Below are 15,000 nucleotides of genomic sequence, written 5' to 3' on the forward strand. Positions count from 1 at the left end.
ACTACCTGTTATAATCTACTGTAGTAACTACCTGTTATAATCTACTGTAGTAACTACCTGTTATAATCTACTGTAGTAACTACCTGTTATAATCTACTGTAGTAACTACCTGTTATAATCTGCTGTAGTAACTACCTGATATAATCTACTGTAGTAACTACCTGTTATAATCTACTGTAGTAACTACCTGTTATAATCTACTGTACTACCTGTTATAATCTACTGTACTAACTACCTGTTATAATCTACTGTAGTAACTACCTGTCATAATCTACTGTACTAACTACCTGTTATAATCTACTGTAGTAACTACCTGTCATAATCTACTGTACTAACTACCTGTTATAATCTACTGTAGTAACTACCTGTCATAATCTACTGTACTAACTACCTGTTATAATCTACTGTAGTAACTACCTGTTATAATCTACTGTAGTAACTACCTGTTATAATCTACTGTAGTAACTACCTGTTATAATCTACTGTACTAACTACCTGTTATAATCTACTGTAGTAACTACCTGTTATAATCTACTGTAGTAACTACCTGTCATAATCTACTGTACTAACTACCTGTTATAATCTACTGTAGTAACTACCTGTCATAATCTACTGTACTAACTACCTGTTATAATCTACTGTAGTAACTACCTGTCATAATCTACTGTACTAACTACCTGTTATAATCTACTGTAGTAACTACCTGTTATAATCTACTGTAGTAACTACCTGTTATAATCTACTGTAGTAACTACCTGTTATAATCTACTGTACTAACTACCTGTTATAATCTACTGTAGTAACTACCTGTTATAATCTACTGTAGTAACTACCTGTCATAATCTACTGTACTAACTACCTGTTATAATCTACTGTAGTAACTACCTGTCATAATCTACTGTACTAACTACCTGTTATAATCTACTGTAGTAACTACCTGTCATAATCTACTGTACTAACTACCTGTTATAATCTACTGTAGTAACTACCTGTTATAATCTACTGTAGTAACTACCTGTTATAATCTACTGTAGTAACTACCTGTTATAATCTACTGTACTAACTACCTGTTATAATCTACTGTAGTAACTACCTGTTATAATCTACTGTAGTAACTACCTGTTATAATCTACTGTATTAACTACCTGTTATAATCTACTGTAGTAACTACCTGTTATAATCTACTGTACTAACTACCTGTTATAATCTACTGTAGTAACTACCTGTTATAATCTACTGTAGTAACTACCTGTTAAAAATCTACTGTAGTAACTACCTGTTATAATCTGCTGTAGTAACTACCTGATATAATCTACTGTAGTAACTACCTGTTATAATCTACTGTACTACCTGTTATAATCTGCTGTAGTAACTACCTGATATAATCTACTGTACTACCTGTTATAATCTGCTGTAGTAACTACCTGATATAATCTACTGTAGTAACTACCTATTATAATCTACTTTACTAACTGTTATAATCTACTGTAGTAACTACCTGTTATAATCTACTGTAGTAACTACCTGTTATAATCTACTGTAGTAACTACCTGTTATAATCTACTGTAGTAACTACCTGTTATAATCTACTGTAGTAACTACCTGTTATAATCTACTGTAGTAACTACCTGTTATAATCTACTGTAGTAACTACCTGTTATAATCTACTGTAGTAACTACCTGTTATAATCTACTGTAGTAACTACCTGTTATAATCTACTGTAGTAACTACCTGATATAATCTACTGTAGTAACTACCTGTTATAATCTACTGTAGCAACTACCTGTTATAATCTACTGTAGCAACTACCTGTTATAATCTACTGTAGCAACTACCTGTTATAATCTACTGTAGCAACTACCTGTTATAATCTACTGTAGCAACTACCTGTTATAATCTACTGTAGCAACTACCTGTTATAATCTACTGTAGCAACTACCTGTTATAATCTACTGTAGTAACTACCTGTTATAATCTACTGTAGTAACTACCTGTTATAATCTACTGTACTACCTGTTATAATCTGCTGTAGTAACTACCTGATATAATCTACTGTAGCAACTACCTGTTATAATCTACTGTAGTAACTACCTGTTATAATCTGCTGTACTAACTACCTGTTATAATCTACTGTAGCAACTACCTGTTATAATCTACTGTAGCAACTACCTGTTATAATCTACTGTACTAACTGTTATAACTCTGTCTGTCTGTCTGTCTGTCTGTCTCTCTGTCTGTCTATAAACTCAAACAGAGATTTCTGTGAGCATGTGAAGCTTGAGAGAGAGAGAGAGTGAGAGACTGAACGAGAGTGAGAGGTAGCTGTTAATGAAAGGTCATAGCTAATGAAGCGTGACTGTGGCTAACAGCCACCGCTAACGTTGTCTCACAGCGAGCCCCCCCCTCGCGGTCTGGGCCGAGGCGTCCAAACAACTGCCCGATCACTAATGGACTCACCTGACATTTAAAACCATGTAAAGTTATGTTTTTATTAATCTGTTAAATAATGTCTGGATTGTGTTTGTTCACTTTCCGTGGTTCATTCACTTATTTTGAGATGACAGTTTGATCCATTAATAAAATCAGGGACAAATGAATTCCCACTCTCTCTTTCCCCCTTCTATTTTCCATCTCTATCCCCCTTTGACTCTGCAGATGTATAATTTGTCGTTAGCCTGTGTGTAGTCTTAACATTCTGTATACTCCCCTTGTCCTAAGGGGATTTCTTATTGTCTGTGTGTGTGTGTATTTGTGGTTTTTGTGGTGTGTAAATGATTTTATAGCGGCCGGGTCAAAAATGACCCTTAAAACAATCGCTGTGGTGTCTTCATGAACAACGGAGACTTTTTCTAAATGTTGAGGAAAAGTCGTACAATTTCAAGAAATATCATTTAAGGGGGTTTTCTCTGCTGTTAAACATAGTGGTGAGACATATATATATATATATGTTTTACCCTTAAAACAACACAAGGGTTACGATTAGGTTGAGGTTAGGTTAGATTAAGATTAGGTTAAAGTTCGTTTGAGGTTAAGTGATATTGAGGTTAGGTGATATTGAGGTTAGGTGATATTGAGGTTAGGTGATATTGAGGTTAAGTGATATTGAGGTTAGGTGATATTGAGGTTAGGTGATATTGAGGTTAGGTGATATTGAGGTTAGGTGATATTGAGGTTAAGTGATATTGAGGTTAGGTGATATTGAGGTTAGGTGATATTGAGGTTAGGTGATATTGAGGTTAAGTGATATTGAGGTTAGGTGATATTGAGGTTAGGTGATATTGAGGTTAGGTGATATTGAGGTTAGGTGATATTGAGGTTAGGTTCAAATCAAAGTGTATTGGTTGTATATACAGTTTAGTAGGTGTTATAGCAGGTGTTATAGCAGGTGTTATAGCAGGTGTTATAGCAGGTGTTATATCAGGTGTTATATCAGGTGTTATATCAGGTGTTATAGCAGGTGCATATACAGTTTAGTAGGTGTTTATGTTACTGGCCCCTGACAATACTTTTATTGTTATTATTATTTTATTGGGAAAAAATGATAAGAAATAAAAAACGGCAAGACAAATCTGATTAACAACCCAAATAGCAGTAATCACATGCTGTCTACAGTTGAAGTCGGAAATATACAGACACTTAACTCATTTATCAACCACTCCACACATTTATTGTTAATAAACTATAGTTTTGGCAAGTCGGTTAGGACATCTACTTCGTGCATGACACAAGTCATTTGTCCATCAATTGTTTACAGACATATTATTTCACTTATAATTCACTGTATCACAATTCCAGTGGGTCAGAAGTTTACATACACTAAGTTGACTGTGCCTTTAAACAGCTTGGAAAATTCCAGAAAATTATGTCATGGCTTTAGAAGTTTCTGATAAGCTAATTGACATCATTTGAGTCAATTGAAGGTGTATCTGTGGATGTATTTCAAGGCCTATCTTCAAACTCAGTGCCTCTATGCTTGACATCATGGAAAATCCCATAAAAAAATCAGCCAAGACCTCAGACCTCAGTTCTGTCTCCTAGAGATGAATGTACTTTGGTGTGAAAAGTGCAAATCAATCCCAGAACAACAGCAAAGGAAATTGTGAAGATGCTGGAGGAAACAGGTACAACCGTATCTATATCCACAGTGAAACGAGTCCTAAATCGACATAACCTGAAAGGCCGCTCAGCAAGGAAGAAGCCACTGCTACAAAACCGCCATAAAAAAGCCAGACTACGGTTTGCAACTGCACATGCAGACAAAGATCGTACTTTTTGGAGAAATGAAACAAAAATAGAACTGTTTGGCCATAATGTTTGGTGGAAAAAGGGGGAGGCTTAGAGCCGAAGAACACCATCCCAACCGTAAAGCACGGGGGTGGCAGCATCATGTTGTGGGGGTGCTTTGCTGCAGGAGGGACTGGTGCACTTCACATGTGATGAAAGAAATAAAAGCTGAAATAAATCATTCTCTCTACTATTATTCTGACATTTCACATTCTTAAAATAAAGTGGTGATCCTAACTGACCCTAAGACAGGGAATTTTCACTAGGATTAAATGTTAGGAATTGTGAAAAACTGAGTTTAAATGTATTTGGCTAAGGTGTATGTAAACTTCCGACTTCAACTGTACATGTATGTAGTCTACACAGTAACAGTAAATATATTATACGTATGGACACCTGGAGAATGTACACAAGATCAGTTCAGTATGCACAGCAGTAGAGATATTAGAGTAATCAGTTCAGAATGTAGAGCAGTAGAGATATTAGGGTGATCAGTTCAGAATGTAGAGCAGTAGAGATATTAGAGTAATCAGTTCAGAATGTAGAGCAGTAGAGATATTAGAGTGATCAGTTCAGAATGTAGAGCAGTAGAGATATTAGGGAGATCAGTTCAGAATGTAGAGCAGTAGAGATATTAGGGTGATCAGTTCAGAATGTAGAGCAGTAGAGATATTAGGGTGATCAGTTCAGAATGTAGAGCAGTAGAGATATTAGGGTGATCAGTTCAGAATGTAGAGCAGTAGAGATATTAGGGTGATCAGTTCAGAATGTAGAGCAGTAGAGATATTAGGGTGATCAGTTCAGAATGTACAGCAGTAGAGATATTAGGGAGATCAGTTCAGAATGTACAGCAGTAGAGATATTAGGGTGATCAGTTCAGAATGTACAGCAGTAGAGATATTAGGGTGATCAGTTCAGAATGTACAGCAGTAGAGATATTAGAGTGATCAGTTCAGAATGTAGAGCAGTAGAGATATTAGAGTGGTCAGTTCAGAATGTACAGCAGTAGAGATATTAGGGTGATCAGTTCAGAATGTACAGCAGTAGAGATATTAGGGTGATCAGTTCAGAATGTAGAGCAGTAGAGATATTAGAGTGGTCAGTTCAGAATGTAGAGCAGTAGAGATATTAGAGTGATCAGTTCAGAATGTAGAGCAGTAGAGATATTAGAGTGATCAGTTCAGAATGTACAGCAGTAGAGATATTAGGGTGATCAGTTCAGAATGTAGAGCAGTAGAGATATTAGGGTGATCAGTTCAGAATGTAGAGCAGTAGAGATATTAGGGTGATCAGTTCAGAATGTAGAGCAGTAGAGATATTAGGGTGATCAGTTCAGAATGTACAGCAGTAGAGATATTAGGGAGATCAGTTCAGAATGTAGAGCAGTAGAGATATTAGGGTGATCAGTTCAGAATGTACAGCAGTAGAGATATTAGGGAGATCAGTTCAGAATGTAGAGCAGTAGAGATATTAGAGTGGTCAGTTCAGAATGTAGAGCAGTAGAGATATTAGAGTGATCAGTTCAGAATGTAGAGCAGTAGAGATATTAGAGTGATCAGTTCAGAATGTACAGCAGTAGAGATATTAGGGTGATCAGTTCAGAATGTAGAGCAGTAGAGATATTAGGGTGATCAGTTCAGAATGTAGAGCAGTAGAGATATTAGGGTGATCAGTTCAGAATGTACAGCAGTAGAGATATTAGGGTGATCAGTTCAGAATGTAGAGCAGTAGAGATATTAGAGTGGTCAGTTCAGAATGTAGAGCAGTAGAGATATTAGAGTGATCAGTTCAGAATGTAGAGCAGTAGAGATATTGGAGTGATCAGTTCAGAATGTACAGCAGTAGAGATATTAGGGTGATCAGTTCAGAATGTAGAGCAGTAGAGATATTAGGGTGATCAGTTCAGAATGTACAGCAGTAGAGATATTAGAGTGATCAGTTCAGAATGTAGAGCAGTAGAGATATTAGGGTGATCAGTTCAGAATGTAGAGCAGTAGAGATATTAGGGTGATCAGTTCAGAATGTAGAGCAGTAGAGATATTAGGGTGATCAGTTCAGAATGTAGAGCAGTAGAGATATTAGAGTGGTCAGTTCAGAATGTAGAGCAGTAGAGATATTGAGGTTAGGTTGAGTTTAGGTTGAGTTTAGGTTGAGTTAGGTTGAGGTTCGGTTAGGTTGAGGTTCAGTTACTTGAGGTTAGGTTGAGTTTGGTTGAGGTTAAGTTAAGGTTAGGTTGAGGTTAGGTTGAGTTAGGTATAGGTTCAGTTGAGTTAGGTTGGTTAGGTTAAGGTTAAGTTGAGGTTCAGTTACTTGAGGTTAGGTTGAGTTGAGGTTAGGTTGAGGTTAGGTTGAGGTTCAGGTTTGGTTACTTGAGGTTAGGTTGAGGTTAGGTTGAGGTTTGGTTAGTTTAGGTTGAGGTTAGGTTGAGGTTAGTTTAGGTTGAGCTTAGGTTGAGGTTAGTTTAGGTTGAGTTAGGTTAAGGTTTGGTTGAGTTAGGTTGAGCTTAGGTTGAGGTTTGGTTAGGTTGAGGAAGGTTGAGGTTCAGTTTGTTGAGGTTAGTTTAGGTTGAGCTTAGGTTGAGTTGGGTTAAGGGTCATTTTGTTTAGTTTAGGTTGAGTTAGGTTAGGTTGCGGTTCGGTTAAGTTAGGTTGAAGTTCAGCTAGTGTAGGTTGAGGTTAGGTTAGTTTAGGTTGCGGTTAGGTTGAGTTAGGTTGTAGTTCTCACCAGTAGAGGTATGGTTTGTCCTTGTCTACGTTGATGTTGTTGAGGGGATCTTGTCTGAACCAGGTGTTGAGAGTGAAGCCGTTCTGGTAAGGCCACTTAGCGATGGGAGGCAACGCTATGGCCTGGGAGAGAAGACAGAACACACCATCAGCCAATCACAATCACAGACAACACATCATAAACCAATCACAATCACAGACAACACATCATCTGCCAATCACAATCACAAGTCTATCAAGTCACCGACAGGAACCTAGCACCAAACAACTGTCTCTTTTACCTGGTTGAAAAATGACTCTTCCTCTGTGTGAAACGATATGCAAAGATGACTCTTCATCTGTTTAGGATGTCTGTGTGTATTACGTGATTACTTGGCTTAGAATATGTGGAAGGGAGGAGATCACTACACAACATGGACAGGTGTGTGTGTGTGTCTCTTACCGCTGCACTGCGACCAGGGAAGTTGAAGAAGGTGTCTGGACCGTGTCTCTGAGGCATCAGGTTCAACACAGACAACAACTTGATAGAATGTCTAGGCTGGAGGGGGATGGGAGAGCGGAGCAGGGGAGGGGAGAGGAGGAGGAGAGGGGGAGAGGAGGAGGAGAGAGGAGGAGGAGAGGGGGAGAGGAAGTAGAAAGACGAGTGATGAGAGAGGAGATGAGGAGTGGGAGAGGAGAGGAGGAGAGGAGGAGAGGAGAGAGTGATGAGAGAAGGAGAGGAGGAGGGGAGGGGGAGAGGAGGAGGAGAGAGGAGGAGGAGAGGGGGGAGAGGAAGTAGAAAGACGAGAGTGATGAGAGAGGAGATGAGGAGTGGGAGAGGAGAGGAGGAGAGGAGAGTGATGAGAGGAGAGAAGAGGTGAGGAATGGGGATGAGAGGAGAGGGGATGAGAGGAGAGGGGATGAGAGGGGAGGGGGAGAGGAGTAGGAGAGAAGGATCAGAGAGAGGGAGAGGGATAAGGAGAAGAGAAGAGGAAGGGAGGGAGAAGAGGAGAAGGAGAAGAGGAGGAGAGGAGGAGGAGAGGGGGAGAGGAGGAGGAGAGAGGAGGAGGAGAGGGGGAGAGGAAGTAGAAAGACGAGAGTGATGAGAGAGGAGATGAGGAGTGGGAGAGGAGAGGAGGAGAGGAGAGAGTGATGAGAGAAAGAGAGGAGGAGGGGAGGGGGAGAGGAGGAGGAGAGAGGAGGAGGAGAGGGGGGGAGAGGAAGTAGAAAGACGAGAGTGATGAGAGAGGAGATGAGGAGTGGGAGAGGAGAGGAGGAGAGGAGAGAGTGATGAGAGAAGGAGAGGAGGAGGGGAGGGGGAGAGGAGGAGGAGAGAGGAGGAGGAAAGGGGGAGAGGAAGTAGAAAGACGAGAGTGATGAGAGAGGAGATGAGGAGTGGGAGAGGAGAGGAGGAGAGGAGAGAGTGATGAGAGAGAAGGAGAGGAGGAGGGGGGGAGGAGGAGAGAGTGATGAGAGGAGATAAGAGGTGAGGAATGGGAATGAAAAGGGGACGTTATCTCACCCAGCCCAGCTTCCCCACAGATAGTCACGCAACCCAGCCCAACCCAAAACAGCTTAGCTGCACACAGCACCCCCCCAGGTTAACTCACCCAGATACCGTTGTCTCCCCTCAGCATACTGAAGAGAAGTTTCAGCTCCTTCACTGTTATACTGTAGCTGGCCATCACCCCCAGCATATCCACTAACAGATCTACACACACACACACACACACACATAGGGAGAAAAAAGTCAGGTCTAGTAATGTCTAGTCAGGGCTAGTAATGTCTAGTCAGGGCTAGTAATGTCTAGTCAGGGCTAGTAATGTCTAGTCAGGTCTAGTAATGTCTAGTCAGGGCTAGAAATGTCTAGTCAGGGCTAGAAATGTCTAGTCAGGGCTAGTAATGTCTAGTCAGGTCTAGTCAGGTCTAGTACTGTCTAGTCAGGGCTAGTAATGTCAAGTAAGGTCTAGTCAGGTCTAGTAATGTCTAGTCTAGTAATGTCTAGTCAGGTCTAGTAATGTCTAGTAATGTCTAGTCAGGTCTAGTAATGTCTAGAAATGTCTAGTCAGGTCTAGTCAGGTCTAGTAATGTCTAGTCAGGGCTAGTAATGTCAAGTAATGTCTAGTCAGGTCTAGTAATGTCTAGTCAGGTCTAGTAATGTCTAGTCAGGTCTAGTAATGTCTAGTCAAGTCTAGTAATGTCTAGTAATGTCTAGTCAGGTCTAGTAATGTCTAGAAATGTCTAGTCAGGTCTAGTCAGGTCTAGTCAGGTCTAGTAATGTCTAGTAATGTCTAGTCAGGTCTAGTAATGTCTAGTCAGGTCTAGTAATGTCTAGTAATGTCTAGTCAGGTCTAGTAATGTCTAGTCAAGTCTAGTAATGTCTAGTCAGGTCTAGTAATGTCTAGTAATGTCTAGTCAGGTCTAGTAATGTCTAGTAATGTCTAGTCAGGTCTAGTAATGTCTAGTCAGGTCTAGTAATGTCTAGTCAAGTCTAGTCAGGGCTAGTCAGGGCTAGTCAGGGCTAGTCAGGGCTAGTCATGTCTAGTCAGGGCTAGTCAGGGCTAGTCATGTCTAGTCAGGGCTAGTCAGGGCTAGTCAGGTCTAGTCAGGTCTAGTAATGTCAGGGCTAGTAATGTCTAGTCAGGGCTAGTCAGGTCTAGTAATGTCTAGTCAGGTCTAGTAATGTCTAGTCAGGGCTAGTAATGTCTAGTCAGGGCTAGTCAGGTCTAGTAATGTCTAGTCAGGTCTAGTAATGTCTAGTCAGGGCTAGTAATGTCTAGTAATGTCTAGACAGGGCTAGTCATGTCTAGTCAGGGCTAGTCAGGTCTAGTCTGGGCTAGTCATGTCTAGTCAGGTCTAGTAATGTCTAGTCAGTCTAGCTTGGAGGTCAATTGACTATTATATTCTATACCACTTTCTGTGTGTGTCTGTGTGTGTGTGTGTGTGTGTGTGTGTGTGTGTGTGTGTGTGTGTGTGTGTGTGTGTGTGTGTGTGTGTGTGTGTGCCTGTGTGTGTGTGCATTTGTGTTCCCCCACCTGCGATCATGTCGTCCACAGAATTCAGCTTGGACAAGACCTGTTTTATGAGGCCCACCTCTGTGCTGGTCTGAAGGTTCCTCACACTCTTCCTCAGGATGGCTGTGAACATGGACCACACCTGGTGACACAACACAAACAGAACCATTTCTGATCTAAAGGTCTCACCGCAGTATTCAACATTTGTAAGGGGATATTGTAAAAAATAAACGAGTACCTAGCACCCCTGGGATTGAAACTAGGATCCTCAGAGCAGTGGCTTGCACTTTAAGTTCTTCCTATGTCCCCCACCACACTAACAAGCCGCCAGCCTACTAGATGGTAATATGCGCTGGCGTTGCCCCTAGTGGACAGTATTGAACTTGCACGGGGACCTGGAGAAACGTCTAATACTGCAGAGGATCTGGTGTTTTTCATTCACCTACCTTTCATTGTCCGTCGCATAATGGGGAATAATGTGAAATCATTCATGGTTGATTAGGTTTCTTAAGTTCTGATAACTTTCCCAACATTTTTTAATTAAGGACCAAAACATTTATTGCAAAATAGTTCCACTGATTCCATGGCACATACAGTGTTGCAAAGGGTCGGAAACCTTCTGGGAAATTTCCGGAAATTTTTCCATGAGAAGCTAAGCCTGGGAAGTTAAGCCTGGGAAGTTAAGCCTGGGAATTTAAGCCTGGGAAGTTAAGCCTGGGAAGTTAAGCCTGGGAAGTTAAGCCTGGGAAGTTAAGCCTGGGAAGCTAAGCCTGGGAAGTTAAGCCTGGGAAGTTAAGCCTGGGAAGCTAAGCCTGGGAAGCTAAGCCTGGGAAGCTAAGCCTGGGAAGTTAAGCCTGGGAAGCTAAGCCTGGGAAGTTAAGCCTGGGAAGCTAAGCCTGGGAAGCTAAGCCTGGGAAGTTAAGCCTGGGAAGCTAAGCCTGGGAAGTTAAGCCTGGGAAGTTAAGCCTGGGAAGCTAAGCCTGGGAAGTTAAGCCTGGGAAGTTAAGCCTGGGAAGCTAAGCCTGGGAAGTTAAGCCTGGGAAGCTAAGCCTGGGAAGTTAAGCCTGGGAAGCTAAGCCTAGGAATTTTGCTTAAATTCATTTTTAAAAAGTTAGCTAAAAATGTAGCTTGTAACAGGGATACACATAAGGCAACTCTAGGTCTTGTGGCATATTTTGGGGAATTGCAACCCTCTGCATGCACAGTGCATTCTTCCATCACATACAGCTGATTCTCAAGACCTTGCACACTAATGAGATGCTATTGAGCTGAAGGCAGTCATCAATGACCTTGGACCACAGAAGGTATTTGCACTGGTGACAGACAATGCTGCGAACATGAAGGCTGCTTGGTCTAAAGTGGAGTCCTACCCTCACATCACACCTATTGGCTGTACTGCTCATGCATTGAATCTGCTCCTCAAGGACATCTTGGCACTGAAAACAAGAGAGCCAAGGAAATGGTTAGGTATGTGAAGGGTCTTCAAGATATAGCAGAAATCTACCTCACAAAACAAAGTGAGAAGAATAAGAGCACCACAATGAAGCTGCCCAGCAACACCCATTGGGGTGGTGTTGTCATCATGTTTGACAGTCTCCAAGAAATGGCCATATCAGAGTCTGGCAATATGGACAGCTCCATCAAAAGGATCCTCCTGGATGATGTATTTTGTGAGAGAGTGGTAAGCAGCCTGAAACTCCTGAAACCTGTAGCAGTAGACATTGCACGGATTGAGGGAGACAATGCCATCCTGTCTAATGTTCAGACTCTGCTTGCAGATGTAAGAGAAGAAATCCGTATTGCCCTGCCCACTTCACTGTTGCTCTAAGCAGAGGAAACTGCAGTTCTGAAAAACATCAAAAATGTGAAGACTTCTGCCTGAAGCCCATACACGCCGCAGCGTACATGTTGGACCCAAGTATGCTGGCAAGAGCATCCTGTCTGGTGCAGAGATCAACAAGGCCTATGGTGTCATCACTACCGTGTCTCGCCACCTTGGCCTGGATGAGGTCAAGTATCTTGGCAGTCTGGCGAAGTACACTTTCAAGCAAGGGCTTTGGGATAGAGATGGCAGTCGTGCCAACATATCTCATCAGCCACCTGGTAGAAGGGACTTTGTGGATCTGAGGCTCTTTCCCCTGTTGCCTCCATCATCCTCCAAATCCCACCAACATCAGCCACGTCAGAGAACAACTGGTCCTTGTTTGGGAACACACACACCAAAGCACGCAACAAGCTGACCAATACAAGGGTTGAAAAATTGGTGGTACATCCAGGCAAATTTTAGGCTTTTTGAGCCTGACAACGAGCCATCCTCAACAAGGTTGGAAAGTGACGGTGAAGATGAGGCCTTCAGAGTCTGATGTTCAAGAGGTGGACATTGAGGAGGTCCAGGGAGAAGACATGGAAGCCTGAGAGGAAGACAACCAAAGCTTTAGTTTCTAGACTATCATTTTGTTGAAAACATTTTTGGGTATCATTCAATATTCCCTTTAACTTGTTGTTCAGTGAAATCATCCCATGTGAAGAGTCATCTCATTTAATTAAAGTTCAATTCCTAACTAAATCGTTTTTTTTATTTCTATTGGAAGGATTTAATCATTTGCAATTATGTCTACTTATGATAAGGTAAAAGGTTTATGTTTCTGTCTCCATATGATATGGTAAATATATCTAATGCAAAAAAACATCTACTTATAAATGGTATTAATATTAATTTGCATATATTTCTGTTAATTGCCATATATTCCCGTTAATTCCCATATCTTCCCATGAATTCCCACGGATAGTTTCCACCTCTGAATATTCCCCAAAATGTGTGTAGTTTATGAACTGATACACAAAACGACACCAGATTCAAAACAATCTTTCTAGTTTGGTTTAGTTTATCTTAGTTTAGCTTAGTTTAGTTTAGCTTAGTTTAGTTTAGTTTAGCTTAGTTTAGTTTAGCTTAGTTTAGTTTAGCTTAGTTTAGCTTAGTTTAGCTTAGTTTAGCTTAGTTTAGCTTAGTTTAGTTTAGCTTAGTTTAGTTTAGCTTAGCTTAGTTTAGCTTAGTTTAGTTTAGCTTAGCTTAGTTTAGCTTAGTTTAGTTTATCTTAGTTTAGCTTAGTTTAGTTTAGCTTAGTTTAGTTTAGTTTAGCTTAGTTTAGTTTAGCTTAGTTTAGTTTAGCTTAGTTTAGCTTAGTTTAGCTTAGTTTAGCTTAGTTTAGCTTAGTTTAGTTTAGCTTAGTTTAGTTTAGCTTAGCTTAGTTTAGCTTAGTTTAGTTTAGCTTAGCTTAGTTTAGCTTAGTTTAGTTTAGCTTAGTTTAGTTTAGTTTAGCTTAGTTTAGTTTAGCCTGATGAATATTTGGATTATGTTCTCTTTCAATGTGTATACATTTGTATATATTTGTGTGTATATTTAAGAAATAAGACCTGGGGGGGTGATGGCCAATATACTACAGCTAAGGGCTGTTCTGAAGCAATGTGGAGTGCCGTGAACACAACCCTTAGCAGTGGTATATTGGCTAAATATCACAAACCCCCAATCATTTATATATCGTTTAGATTTACACAATTTGGAATATAATGTAGAAGAGAGGTTTACATTTTTTTTTTATAAAGGTTTGTGTATAAATGTATATACATATTATAAAGATTATATAGTAGTAACTAAGTAGTGTTAGAAGTGTGTTATTTCTTACCACAGTATATGCTGTCATACTGTTATTACCAGTTATTATTGAGTGTCACAAAACATTAGGAACACCTGCTCTTTCCAGACTGAATCCAGGTGAAAGATATGTTCCCTTATTGATGCCACTTTAAATCAGTGTAGATGAAGTGGAGGAGACAGGATTTTTTTTTTTGAGACAATTGAGACATGGATTGTGTATGTTCAGAGGGTGAATGGGACAAGACAAAATATGTAAGTGCCTTTGAACAGGGTATGGTAGTAGGTGCAAGGCTCACCGGTTTTAGTGTGTCAAGAACTGCATCGCAGCTGGGTTTTTCACACTCAACCGTTTCCTGTCTGTGTCAAGAACTTCCTAGAGCTGGCCCACCAGCCAAACTGAGCAATCGGAGGAGAAGGGCCTTGGTCAGGGAGGTGACCAAGAACCCAATGGTCACTCTGACAGATCTCCAGAGTTACTCTATGGAGATGGTAGAACCTTCCAGAAGGACAGCAATCTCTGCAGCACTCCACCAATCAGGCCTTTATGATAGAATGGCCAGACAGAAGCCACTCCTCAGTAAAAGGCACATGACAGTCCACTTGGAGTTTGCCAAAAGGCACCTAAAGGACTCTCAGACCATGAGAAACAAGATTCTCTGGTCTGATGAAACCAAGATTGAACTCTTTGGCCTGAATGTCAAGCATCACATCCAGAGGAAGCCTGCTGGTGGCAGCATGTGGGGATGTTTTTCAGCAGCAGGGACTGGGAGACCATTCAGGATCGAGGGAAAGATGAAAAGAGAAAAGTACAGAGAGATCCTTGATGAAAACCTGGTCCAGAGCGCTCAGTACCTCAAACTGGGGCGAATGTTCACCTTCCAACAGGACAACGACCCTAAGAACACAGCCTACACAACGCAAGAGTGACTTCAGCACAAGTCTATAAATGTTCTTGAGTGGCCCAGCCAGAGCCCGGACTTGAACCCGACCGAACTTCTCTGGAGAGACCTGAAAATACATGTGCAGCGACGCTCCCCATCCAATCTGACAGAGCTTGAGAGGATCTGCAAAGAAGAATAGGAGAAACTCCCCAAATACAGGTGTGCACAAACTTGTAGCATCATACCCAAGAATAAAGTGCAAATCAAATGACCTTATGAAGATGCTGGAGGAAACAGGTACAACCGTATCTATATCCACAGTAAAACGAGTCCTATATTGACATAACCTGAAAAGCCGCTCAGCAAGGAAGAAGCCACTGCTCCAAAACCGCCATAAAAAGCCAGACTACAGATTGCAACTGCACATGGGGACAAAATATCATACTTTTTGGAGAAATGTCCT

At 41.0% G+C, this 15,000-nt stretch overlaps 1 protein-coding gene across 1 annotated transcript in view; it reads right to left on the bottom strand.

The window, feature by feature from the left end:
* LOC110534825 (neurobeachin) overlaps positions 1-15,000 on the bottom strand; it is a 315,108-nt gene that overhangs the window by 202,107 nt on the left and 98,001 nt on the right. Inside the window, exons 3-6 of the mRNA XM_090188780.1 lie at positions 10,023-10,143; positions 8,598-8,698; positions 7,451-7,546; positions 7,010-7,131 (exon numbers count right to left, since the gene is read on the bottom strand). Coding sequence (XP_090044906.1) covers positions 7,010-7,131; positions 7,451-7,546; positions 8,598-8,698; positions 10,023-10,143 — 440 coding nt within the window. The remainder of the gene's footprint in view (positions 1-7,009; positions 7,132-7,450; positions 7,547-8,597; positions 8,699-10,022; positions 10,144-15,000) is intronic.

Source organism: Oncorhynchus mykiss, chromosome 10, assembly GCF_057628025.1.
Source record: "Oncorhynchus mykiss isolate SJ-2025 chromosome 10, ASM5762802v1, whole genome shotgun sequence".
Lineage (NCBI taxonomy): Eukaryota > Metazoa > Chordata > Actinopteri > Salmoniformes > Salmonidae > Oncorhynchus > Oncorhynchus mykiss.